Consider the following 13999-nt stretch of genomic DNA (forward strand, 5'->3'; position numbering starts at 1 on the left):
ACAATATGTCGTTAAAATTAATTTGCATTTTCAATTTGACCCTTGGGAATGACTAGACCATTATGCTTTGCTGAGAACACTTACTGTATACTTGTAATTGTCCACGGAAGGAGTTTTTTCCACGTGAATTTTCAGCTCTGCACTCATATAGGCCTGCATCATCCAGCTGCACGTTGGGTATTTCCAGCACTGCCTGAGATTTCCGCAGACGTGCCTTACTAGGAATATAACCATTAACCTTCATCCATGTGATTGTTGGAACTGGGCTACAATAAAGAGCAAAAATACTGTTAATACACTTTCCATTATTAGGAACATAGATTCTATTATCTGGTAATTTAAGCACTTAATCGGCTGAGTGCAATAAAGTGTAATCACAATTAAAGACCACGTACTGGTTGATATACTTCACTTTCCACGTGTATTGTCTGGTAAATAGTTAAATTCAAGGAAGATAGTTTCCTTTTCTTTCATATTTCAGGAAGGCAATTCAGAGACAATATTTTATACATTTTAAAACATTATGCTTTATTTAAAAAAACATTTTAAGATTGTTTGAATGGCAAAGGTAATTTATGAAATTACAAAAGTAATGTATGATTATTCCAATACGTTGAACAAATGACTCATGAACTAAATGAACTAAGAACTCTTTTTGCTCCAACCTCTGCAAGTATCTTCTTTTTCAATGACAAATGCAATTTGTTTGTTATCTCCTACCTTGTCTTAATGATGCATATATATATATATATATATATATATATATATACACATATGATTTATTTTTGTTTTGTTTAAAAATGTAAGTCATATACTTGATATTTACTAAAAAAATTAAAATCAAGATAAACTCCTGACTAACTCTATTTGATGGCTATATATTATTCTATTATATAAACATATCAGAATTTAATCAACCAGCCCCTATATTTAGACATTAAGTGTAGTCCCAGTTTCTCTCCTTTCCTTTTTATTTTTTCCCCACTAAGAAACAATATTGCTACAAACAACTTTGCACATATATCATATACTATAGCTTTTATTTTCTACAGCAGACATTCACAAAAGTGAAATTGATGGATCAAAGGGCACCCACATTTTTCATTTTAATAAGTACTACCAGATTGTTTTTCAATAATATAGTAGCAGTTTCCATATCTATCAGTAACATATGAGGCTGTTACCCCATATCTTTGCAACCATTTTATGTGATCAATCTGTTTAATTTTTGTCAGTATTGAGAGGTAAAAAATGATGTTTTGTTGCTACTTTAATTAATATTTCTCTGAACTCAAAGAAGATTGAAACTTTTTTATATTTTTATTGGCTATTTGCATCTACTTTTCTTTGAATTGTTTGCTTATGTTATTTTTCTATTTTTTCTTTCATTTTTCTATTTGCCTATTTGCATTTTTAAAATTTATTTCTTAGAGTTCTTTGTGTATTAGAGCCACTAAGACTTTGTTTCTCAGAAAAATTCTCCCTCAGGTATTAATAGTTTATGGTGGCTTCTACAATACACTTTTATATACAGTTTTAGAAGAAACAAACATATGTATAGTTTCCTTCACAACCTCTAAATTTTTGTTTGTTTAAAAAATTATATGTACACCTAAGTTTATGTCCATATTTTATGCATTGTTACTGCCAGTATTTTGTGTTTTGTTTCTTTGTTTTTGTTTTGAACAGTTTGATCTTTAATCCACCTGGAATATATTCATGTTTTTGGTGTGAGATAGGGAATTATTGCAGCATCATTACAGTAAAACTCCTTTCCCCACAATATTTGGTATCTTAAGTTTGTCATATAATTGGTTCTCACATACTTGAATTTGTTTCAGGCTTCTCAGTTCTGTTCCACTGATTTATTTATTACTATCTATATTTAATGCACTTTATGGTTTGGACCCAGTCTACTTTCTCAGTTTGATTTCTCACTATTTCCTTCCATATCTCGTGACCCAGAAACATATCTCTGTGTGTTTCCAATTATATCTGTTAAAATCCTACTAATCCTCTGAGGCCCATCCTAAATTCCTCCTCTTCAGTAAAGTCTTTACCAAAGTCTGCAGGGATTTTTTTTTTCTGTTAAATAACAAAGTGCTTTGTGTATCTCCTATAACTCACATCTCTTATAACCTTCTACCACAGATTGTAATTGCTAATTATTAGTTTTTTACACTAATTTTTCTTATAGTGGAGATAGCAATGTTCGTTAATATAAACAATGCTATGTATTTTGAACACCTTTTTGATTAGTTCCTTAGGAATAAGCGTAGTATTGAAATTTCTGGATTAGAGTTTGACAATTTTTCTTATTTATTTAGGTAGGTACATATATCCAACATTCAGGAGGAATGAACCTTGCACTTTAGAATAATCTTTACATTGGCATGGCATATCATTCTTTTAATATGTATGAGAATTAATTTGTGATTTTTTAAATGAGGATTTTTACATCTATATTCAAAGGTGAGAGTGTCTTCAGCTTATTAGGTTTATTCGTTTGTGTGTGCACTTACTTTTTAGTGGTTGGTTTGTTTACAAGCTAGTTTTGACAGATTTGGTATCAGTGATGGAAGATAGCTTAGTGAACCTGCCAGAATATCCCCCTCTCTCTGATAGCTTAAATAGTAGGGAAATTATATGTTCCTTAGTATACTGATAGCATTTTCAAAAAAAGTTACCCGGGTCTGCCATCATTAGTGGAGTTAGTCTTTTTTACAATGATTGCAGTTTCTTCTAGGTTTTCTTTAATTGTGTTGGGTTCTACTTATGTCAACTTTGGCAATTCAGGTTTCCCTAGAAAATCAAGTACTCCATCCATAATTTCAACATTTTAGCAATAAACTGTATAAATAGTGATTTAAAATTATTTAAAAATTCGTCAGTAATGAGTGGTTGCACATTGTAGTAGTAGTTAAATGTGGGATCCATTGCTAGACTTCCTGGGGATAAAAAAGCTCTGGAACTAGAAGTCATTTAACATCCTATTCCTTCAGTTGCCTCAAATGTAAAATATGGTGGAAATAATACAATCTATTTCAGAGAGTAGTTGTGTACATTAATTATTTAAAGAGCTTAGCACAGAGCAAGCGAACAAAAAAATATTTGCAATAATATGGCAAGGATGTTTGTATTTACTTTATAATTTTAGTAGTATATGCTGTCATCCCCTGCCCCCAACTTGTTTAGCTTTGCATGTTGGTTAAGAGCATGGAATTCAGGGAATACAATTTAGGTTAAAATACAGTTTGAACACAAAGATGTTATGTGATCTTAGGAAAGTTATCTAAGTTAATAAATCTAATTTCTCCATCTGTAAAATGGAGATATTTGCTCCTTAAATGGAAATATATATATTTTTAATTTCTTAATGTTTATTTATTTTTGAGAGAGACAGAGACTGAATGTGAGTGGGTTGGGGCAGAGAGAGAGGGAGACACCGAATCCGAAGAAGGCTCCAGGCTCTGAGCTGTCTACACAGAACCCAAAGCGGGGCTCGAACTCAGGAGCTGCATGATCATGACCTAAGCCAAAGTCAGAAGCTCAACCGACTGAACCACCCAGGCGCCCCAAGAATGGAAATATTTTGAGGGCAATGGCATTATCACTCTTGTTCGTCAATATTTTCACAGTGTCTCATAGAGTGCTAGGCACATAATTAGTATTTAATAAATTTATGAAATAATGATTCTCATATTATTTTGAGCTTTAAATGATCTATGTTTTTGTAAATTACTTAGCAAAACACATTTCAAATAGTGAGTACCCAATAAATATTACATGTATTGATTTTTAAATTATTAGCTTTGTTAGAGTTTGTCTATTTTATTGGTCTTTAAAATAAGAATTTGAGTTTTTACTTTTGTATTTTAATTCAGGAGTTTCCATTTATTTATTTATTTATTCCTCTTTCTTGATCAGTACATTTATATTGTACTTCTAGCTTTTTGAGCGAATGATCAATATAGTTATTATTTATGGTTAATAATAAAATCATTTAAGGCTGTCTTTTCCTCTGATATCAGACATAGCCACAAGCCATATGTTTTGATAGGTAGAGAGAGTGACTTGTACAGTTTCTGCTTTTTAGAATTTGTTGAGTCAATCTTTATAGCTAAACATAGGATGAATTATTGTGAAAGTCGCATGTCTATAAAAAGGTATATTTTATTTATAATAAAAGTTTAAAATAGCTTTTAGGTATTTTTTGTTAACACTAAATGTGTAAACAAATAAAATAAAGTGTACATAAATAAATAAATAAAGTGTAAAACACTAAAAATATTATTTTAGTGTTTTCCAAATGTTTAAAGAAAATTAACTTATGTCAAAATAAATCTGTGGAACTTTGTAATGATAAAATAAGAAACCATGTAATTAAAAAGAAGGAGCGAATAGAGTTAAAATGTCTTAAAGTTCTTTTACTTTGGGGAAGATGGTTAAGATATGAACTCCAGACTTTAGGAATGCATGGTAAAATTAATAGGGTAACTATTAAAAGCAGTATAATTTTCCAAACAAATGTAACATATAGCAAAAAGTAGGAAGCTCAACTCTTCCCAGAATCCATTCCTTTTTTCTCCTGGGTACATGTTTGTTTTTTTTTTTTCTATGCAAATATGTATGACCATGATACTGATTTCTGACCATGAAATGTAGTGGAATTATTCCCCAACAAGTCTCTATTCAGTCTTTCCCTGTTGACTAAGTGGATCTTAATGCCCAGGGCAATTTTGGAAGTCAATGGTTGAAATAGCAGAGATTAGGTCTTTAAATGACTGTGTGGAGGAAAGTGTCAAACTACTATTTCACCAGTGCCAATCAAAAATTCTCTTTGGATACTATGTGAATGATATATAAATATTTATCCTTGCTAAGACCCTAATATCTGAAGATTTATTTATTATACCTACTAGCATTATTTTACTAGCATAGAAATTGGCATATAAAAATGTATAACTGTCATAACAAGACATAAAATATTTGGAACAGTCAGGATGAAAGAGATAAGGATCTGGTACTGGGGAATAAGAAAATGAAGATCCTGTTTATGTAGTGGCAAAATATCTGGTAAAACTTATACCTTTGATAGTTTGGAAAGGTCATCCATATGCTTACATAGCCTAGTCAAGGAATTGGAAAATAGAATACTAAAAGTGTGTGTGGATTGTTACCAGCTTTATTTACCAAAATATTAGATAAAAGAGATTAAGTCAGGAAAATACAGGATGGATTGTCAGTAGAATTAATGAGAATAGAAAGACTGCAAAACGTGGGACCCTGGTCAATTAAGTAGATTAATTGCAAAAATGGCCTCTATTCTTAATCACTCTCTATATCCATATCTTTTGATTTCGGTTCAGGTCATGATCTCACAGTTCCTGGGATTGAGCCATGTGTGTGGCTCTGAGCTGACAGTGTGGAGCCTGCTTGGGAATCGTTCTCTTCCTTTCTCTCTCTGTTCCTCCTCCAGTTGAGCACATTTTCTCTCTCTCTCTCTCTTTCTCTCTCTCTCCCCCAAAATAAATACGTAAACTTAAAAAATAATTGGAGTTTGGAAGAAAAAAAAGATAGTCTGTTGACAAGTACTTTGAATCTGGGCTGTCTTATGACTTGCTTTGGGTATTAAAATGTAGCTTTACAAAGATTTGTGTGCTTTTGCTCTTTCACTTGGAAGCCTGCCTTTGCCATGAGAACCATTTAAATTAGCCTTCAGGAGAATGAAAGAGCACATGGAGTACAGCCACATTGTCTAGGCAAAGGACATTCCAGGCCAGCCAACTTCCAATGGACTCTTTAGCTGACATGTTTATAATCTAGTTCAGCTGGTATCAACCCAGTCTGAGACAAATCTGCAGAAATACACAACCATTTCTGCTTTGTTATAAATAATAAATGGTTATTGATTTAAGCTGCTATTTTGGGTTTTTTTTTATGCAGCATTGCTATGGGAATACATAATTGATACAGTTAGAAAATCTCATTTTTTATAGATCCTAGAGAGTAGGAAATAAGAATAAAAAGACAAAGGGTAACAAGGGGCTATTAAAAATCAATCTCATGGCAAAATTAAGAGTTTTGATATTCTCAACCAAACCTGATGATATCAAGGTAGCTGCCATTATATTGAGGAAAAAGAGGCTTGGGGACTTAATTATTTCCAGCAAATAACTTTAAATGGAGTTACTAGTACATGGAATTGTGTGGAAGCAAACAGATCAGAAGCCAGTTAGATTTTGAGATAACTGCATTGCCAAAGAAACCAAGAGTCTGAGTTTAAAGCAACAACAAAACTTTGAGTATTTGAGTCTTAAAACAAATTTTAGGTTTCAAAATGTAGACCAACAGGAGTTTGAGTTACAAAATTTGAGCCCACAAGGAGGGAATGCTCCTCAACATACATTTCAATTATGACCATGGAGTAAAACAAGGAAAATGTTAGAGAGTAGAGCCAAGATACTCTGAAGGGTAAACAAGGCAATTTCTTCCGAAGAGTAATATCAGTTTCTGATTAAGAACCCTGTCACATTCCCCCACCCCAACACACACACATAAAGGAGAGGGGCTTTAACATGAATGATTTTGCAGAAGAATTTTTTATTTGTGACAGACAAGTGGCTGGTTTGATTCTCTCATTCTATTTTCTGAATGGAATATGTTTTCTGGGACACCGGGGTGGTTCAGTTGGTTAAGCGTCCAAATCTTGGTTTCAGCTCAGGACATGACCTCATGGATTCGTTGGTTTGAGTCCTGCATCAGGCTCCATGCTGATGGTGTGGAGCCTGCTTGGGATTCTCTTTCTCCCTCTGTTTCTGCCCCTCCAAACTCATGCTGTCCCTGTCTCTCTCAATATAAATACATAAGATTAAAAAAGTAATGTATTTTCTCTAGATAACCAATTATTGTTCCACCATTATGTGAAGATACACAATTTATCTTTTAAGTACACAGTTACAGAATCAGGATAATCCATATCTGGCCCTGATGGAGATCTAGAAGACTTGAGGGGATGCAGAGACCAGATGGGATTTGGTTTATTTTTCTTGGGGAAGGGGTGAGTATATTCAATGTGTGGGGAGAATTCAAATGTTCTTCAGAAGGATAGATTGGCTAAGTGTTAAAAAAAACACATTTCCCTTTCTTCCTTAGTCTAGTCCCTTAGTCAGGGGAATGTGATTGAGTTCTGGCCAATAGAATAAGGAGAGATTAATGTACCAAACATCATTCAGATACCAAACCCTCCACTTCAAATTCACTTTTCCCTGATCATTGGTAACTCTTGATGAAAAATATATAGGAAAATGTTTTTCTATCCTTACAGGGAAGCAGTGATTTTTTCAATGTTTAAAACATTGCTATTCATAAAAAATATTGATACATTTGACTGAATTAGTATTAACAATTTATTTTCATTAAAGGACACAACTAGGGAGAACTTATTTGCCACACAATTTCTAACAAAGACTAATAAATAGATTAAATAAAGAACTCTGACAAATCTGTAAGAAAAGTCAACTTGTAAAAATGAGCAAAAGACAAAAGAGGAAGCATATATAATCAAAATGCATTAAATCTTTTTAATAATTGGAAAAATACAAATTTAACCTCAATGAAATTCCATTTCGTACCTAACAGATTAGCAAAATCTATATGTCTATACATGTAACACATGTAACAGCACTCCAATGGGTCTAAAGGGTTAACTTGCTTCAAGATAACACACTCCTTACTTGCTGACCTAAACCCTGAATCCATGGCAGATAGATCACTGGCCTTGAGGAGTAAATGTCTAAAACTTTCCTGGGCAGCAGAGATCAGCAAGTCTGTTTGAAGCTGCCTCTGCTTTCTGATTAGCCCAGCCATTTTTTTTTTAGCAAACTGTTTTTCTTTTTTCAGGTCATGCAAATGATTTTAATAACCTCCTTTTGTGTATCTGTAGACTTACTTCCCATTACAGACAGAACAGAGTACTCCTACACATCATGAAATAAGAACCAGCCCCCTGCCCTTGCACAACTCCAAGGCACTGAGATAAAATTTGTTATCTGACATCAACAAGTCTGTATGCAATCAAGAAATGTTGCAGACCACTGCACTCCCTTTACTGACTAGCTACCCTAAACCCCTTTGAAAACCTCAGGCATCCACCTTCTCTCCAGGTACCCTGCCTCCTAAGTAAAGATCAAATTCCTTTCTGGTCAAAACTTGTCTCTTGAATATTGGCTTTTCCAGAAACAAGCAGCTGAACTTGGGATTTAGTAACACTCACAAACACACACACACACACACAGACACACACACACACAGACACACACACACACACCACGATTTAAAATAGAATTCTTGCAAAGAGTATATTATAAGGTCTTGCTTTTTATCCAGTGTGACATTGTGTCCCTTTGGTGTATCTTAGTGAATTTACATTTCATATAATTATTTGCAAAAAGTGTAGATTTATGAGCTTGCTGTCTATCCCATCAGTTTTTTTTGTTCCTTTTTTCCCTTCTTTTCCTTGTTTTCTGTTAATTATTATTATTATTATTATTGTAGTATTTCATTAAACTCCTCTACTGGTTTTTAGGTATAGCTGTTTTATGTGTGCATCATTGTTGTAAAGCTTGCAATATTTGCCTGACAGCATTACACTAACATGTCTCGCTTCCCATCCTTTGTGCTATACTTATCCTGCACATTATTTCTATATACTTTATAAACCCTCTGATACATTGTTATTATTTTTACTTTAGAGAAAAAGTGGAAATTAGAATATTGAGAAACTAAAAAGTAAATATATTTTATATTTGCACATATTTATATCTATATCTATCTATGTTATCTATATCTATATCTATATCTATATCTATCTATATCTATATCATCTATATCATCTATGTATATCATCTCTCTGTATATCTAACATTTCTTGCTCTTCATTCCTTTGTGGGGATTCTATAATTAGATTATGATGTATTTTTCTTTGTGTTTAAATTTCTTGTGTTTCATTGAACTTTGGGAGTATGTGAAGTTATGTTTTTCAATAATGTGATAACTTTTGGTCACAATCTTTTTTTTTTTGCTGTCTACCCCTGTCTTCTGAAATTTTTATATACATTAGATGATTTAATTATTATTTCACAGATCTTTAGCATAATTCAGTTTTTTGCTCTCTATATACTGTATTTTGTATTTTATTTTTGTTTCATCTTCAAGTTCATTCATCTATTCTTCTACAGTGTCTAATATGCTATTAAGCCTATCAAATACAATTTTCATATGAAAATAATCACTTTTGGCTTGATATTATTTTCTTAAATCTAGATTTCTATATTTTCTCAAAAAATACAAAATTACTAAATACTTTTCATGGCATCTTTTTCTTCCGTCTTTAATCTTTATATCACTTCTACATTAGTTTGTGTCTAGGGGCTTGGTAAATAGAATTATAGCTGGCAGTTATTTACCTAAGAACACACTACCTCAAATAGTCATGACCAAAATTAAAATTGCTATTCTCCACTTGCCTTAAATTTTTAATGTCTTAGTTTTGAGTAGTTTTCCATTGACTTTATGATTCCTGCTTGAACCATTTTAAGCTATTTTATTTCCTTAACTATAATAAAATCTCAATTCCTATACTTCCTTTCATTTAATCTATCAGGGAAAGAAACCCAATATGAACAGAAACAAAACTGCATATGAAGGCAAAACTGTGGGATAAGGATGAGTACACCCAAGATAAGAAATTGCAAAGGACAGGGGAAAACACTTCTGGTAGTAGATGGACAAAATTGTGCTTTGATGACATAAGAAAAAAGGAGATCTAAAAAGTAAAAAAATCAAGAGAACTTAACTATATGCCAGACCTGTATTAGAAGTGAATATAAATAAAATATTTATTTTTGGCCTTAAGAAATCTATAACCCAATTAGAAAGAGAAAAAAATGAACCGAATGATTCAAATACAGAAGGGGACAGTGTTAAGAGAATGCAGTCAAGAAGGCTATTTATGGGGCATCTGGATGGCTCAGTCCGTTAAACATCCGACTTTGGCTCAGGTCATGATTTCCTAGTTTATGAGTTAGAGCCCTGCATCAGGCTTTGCTCTGACAGCTCAGAGCCTGGAGCCTGCTTCCAATTCTGTCATTCTCTCTCTCTCTCTCTCTCTCTCTCTCTCTCTCTCTGGCCTTCCTCTGCTTGTGTTGTCTCTCTCTCTCTCTCTCAAAAATAAATAAACTTTTTTTTTTTAAAGAAGACTATTTATTTCAGACTGGAGGGTCTGGGAATGATACATGAGATGCACCATCAAGGATGAGGAAAATTCATCCAGGCAGCAAAAGCACATTCTTGGCGGTAAAATCCATGTACATGAACACAGAAAACTGTCAGATAGCATGGCAGGCAGATTAGTGGAACTTCACATAGCTTGGTAGCCTACATTGGATGATGTGTGCAGGAAAGGACTGGCAAGTTTATTGAAAGTACACATTTTCCCTTTAAAAACAAAGATATCTTCAAATTATGAAAGTTTTAATGCTGTTTACTTCCAATTTACTTTCTTATATCCTCAAGACGAGTATCCTAAGATGTTTGCCTCTAAATTGTTAGAAGCTTTGGACTGCGGATATTTTGAAAAGTATTGATAGAGCTTATTTGGAAAGATTTCTGTATGCAATGGAATACATATGCTATTATAAGATGAAATAGTGATCCTGAATCTACTGGCCATGCCCCCTTTTATAGGCATTTTGGATACCCCATTATCATTTACCTTTTCTATGACAACTCAGGGTAATCAAATAATTTTTACTGCTTTCAAAAAACTTATTTGTAATCAGGAAGAATTAATTCATTTTTTGTAGGTGTTTGGGATATAAAAATTTTGAGTAGAGTAAGATTTTAATTTGTTTGATATTATTTTTAAAAGCAAGTTTATTTTCAATAATAACATGGATATAAGGTTGTTGCTTAAAAAGAGGACTGATTTTAGCTATACTGAAAGGATGAGTAGAAAAATCAGCTTTGATGGTAAGCCAGAACATACATTTTTCCCTATTTCAGTCTGTTGAAATTATATCTGTTCAACTCCACATTTGATTTTCATGTAGAATAAGCAATGCAACTTAAAGAAGATAAAGGAGATTTTATCTAATGTTATACAGAGGATGGCATTATTCATTTGGCTCAAAAATATCTGTTAATAACAGTAAAAGATGATGTGAAGCCACATTGAAATTCTGACACAAGCTTTTTGTTAGGTACTATTGTATTGAAGTGACAGGATAAAAAGTGCCTCCAAATGTAGTTCTAGAAAGTAAGAAAAGTGTTGGATGAACTTTGGCCATTGTTGCAGTCATTAAAGGTATTTTTTAAAGATCATTTTTATACATAAGATAAGGTAATGTGTAGAATCTGTCAAGGCAGAAAGAATACTTAGCTGTAAAGATTTAATGATTTCAAAGGAAAGTACTCCCCAACTGCAAATCACCATTTATAGACAAATTGTAGGTCTGTCTAATGGAGCTTCCTATTTTCCTTGCATAAGTCACAAGTGAGACATGAATTTTACATCTGATGTGAAAATATATACAGTTATGGCTCCTTTGTGACTTGCACAAAAAAAGAAGGAAACATTGTATATCTTTGATTGAAACTGAAAGAACTAAGTTTTATAACTTTTCTCTAAGAAAGCACATAAAAAACCATCATAAAAAAAAAGCTATTGAGCCAAAGGTATTTTTTTCTTTTATGATTCCATATCCAAAATAAATAAATAAATAAATAAAAGAACAAAATCAACTATTGTTGGTGATCACTGCAAGCTACATAATATGCAAAATGTTTGAAGGCAAAAATTTTCTTTGTGAAAGTTTGGAAACTTTCCAGGAATGTGATGCCTGGATGTTTTCTTGAGGCAAGAGACCCTTATCTTAGCCACCAAATAATCACACTAATTGGAATTTTTTTGAGAAGAAATTAACTGCATTTAATTTAAATATATGCTCTAGACTCTTTTTTTTCTGATTCTTTGGTTTTTAAAAATGTTTACTTATTTTAAGAGAGAGAGAGAGAGAGAGCACAAGTGGGAGAGACACAGAGAGCGAAAGGAGGCACAGAATCTTCAGCAGGCTCCAGGCTCTGAACTGTCAGCACAGAGCCTTACTCAGGGCTTGAACTCATGAGCTGTGAGATGGTGATCTGAGCCTAAGTCAGACACTTAACCAACTGAGCCACCCAGGTGCCCCTATGCTTTCTGATTCTTGACCAATGTATTAACTCATAGCCCTCTCATTGTATTATTTCTGTTTAGGACCTTAGAGTCATAGGTCAGAAATATTGTCCCATCATTTTTAATTATCTTAGGTGAAGGACAAAATTTAGGTAAAAATCTCAATAGTCTCTTTGAGATCAAGGACTGGCATAACCTTTATGTTTTTCTCATTATTTTATAAAATTTACTAATTTTCTTTTTATTAAAAATAATAATGTTACAGTGAAAACAGTCCATTCTGAGGTCAACCTGTGTCTCAAATAGAGGCAGTTGGATGCCTTCCCTTCTAAATTCAGTTCTGCCAGGTGCTTCTTATCCTTCAAATCAGAGGAGACTCTTGAATCCATCCATACAAGGAGGACTCAGAAGAATCACATGCCAGGTTATCTTTGCCAAGGAACATGATTAGGTATGCAAATGCCTGAAGGAAGTTTCTGGAATTATGGTATATTCATTCATTCATTCTTTCATTCATTAAACAATTATACATGATTATACCTAGTATGTGCTAGGATTTACAATAGAATTTAAGGTTATACTGGTGAACATGATAGTATGGAACTTTCATGCAAATAGGTAATGATTTAAAGACATGATTTAGAGGAGGTGCTGAGATAGGACCACCCAATCGAGTATGGTGGGAGGCAGAAAACATTTCCTTAAGCAAGTAATTAGTTCATAGTTGAAGAATGAGTAGGAGTTATCCAGGCAGAGACAATAACTTCAAGGAAGAGTTAATAGCATGTGCTGCCTCATTGGGAGTAAGAGAGAAAATGATGTATTTAATAAACTGGTGCTTGGTTGAAGGTAGCTGGTGACAAGGCTGAAGAGCCAGGCAAGGGAGAGTATGAAGTGCTTTAAAAACAATTTTAAAGTATTTTTCCCAGTGGTATTGAAAAATCATTGATGTGTTTTTTTAAGCAGGTGTGTAATATTCATATTTGAGTTTAGGAAAGGGCTCTACAAACTTTTTTTAAAGAGAGAGAGTCTCTTTTTTTTAAAGAGACTAAGCATTTTAGATTTGCAGACCACATGTAAGTAGTAATTCAACTCTGCCATTATAGTGTGAAAGCAGACATAGGCAATGCACACATGAATGAGTATGGCTGTACTCTAATAAAACTGTATAAATAAATTAAAAAAAACTGTAAAATAAAGGTGACCAGGGGGTACCTGGGTGGCTCAGTAGTTTAGGTACCTGACTTTTGATTTCAGCTCAGGTCATGATCTCACAGTTTGTGGGATTGAGCCCCACATAGGCTCTACACTGACAGCAGAGCCTGCTTGGATTTCTCCCTGTCTCTCTCTCTGCCCCTCTCCTACTTGTACATGCATACGTTCTCATTCTCTCTCTCTCTCTCTCTCTCTCTCTCTCTCTCTCAACATAAATAAGTAAACATAAAAAAAAATAAAGGTGATCAGTCTGTGGTCCATAGTTTGCCAACCCCTGGTTTAAGATCATCTGTATGCAGTAAGAAGAATGCACTGAATATAAGTACTATTGGGAGTAGGGAGAAAAACTAGGAGGCATGAAGAAATCTCTATGAAACATGACTCTGGTCTGGACAAAGGTAATGGAGTGGGAATAAGAAGTAAATATTTAAAATATTTAAGACGTATAACTAACAGAATTTGATACTAGGTGAAATATGAAATATTAATGAGAAAGAAAAGGTGACTAGGTTCTGGGCATGTGGCTCTTATGACTGGGTGATAGCAGGAGAT

At 33.4% G+C, this 13999-nt stretch overlaps 1 protein-coding gene across 1 annotated transcript in view; it reads right to left on the minus strand.

The window, feature by feature from the left end:
* The window catches only part of CNTN5 (contactin 5), a 1382461-nt gene that overhangs the window by 305937 nt on the left and 1062525 nt on the right, over positions 1-13999 (minus strand). The window contains exon 10 of the mRNA XM_043579878.1: positions 85-266. Within this exon, the coding sequence (XP_043435813.1) occupies positions 85-266 (182 nt within the window). The remainder of the gene's footprint in view (positions 1-84; positions 267-13999) is intronic.

This window comes from Prionailurus bengalensis, chromosome D1 (genome assembly GCF_016509475.1).
Source record: "Prionailurus bengalensis isolate Pbe53 chromosome D1, Fcat_Pben_1.1_paternal_pri, whole genome shotgun sequence".
NCBI classification, from domain to species: Eukaryota; Metazoa; Chordata; class Mammalia; order Carnivora; family Felidae; genus Prionailurus; species Prionailurus bengalensis.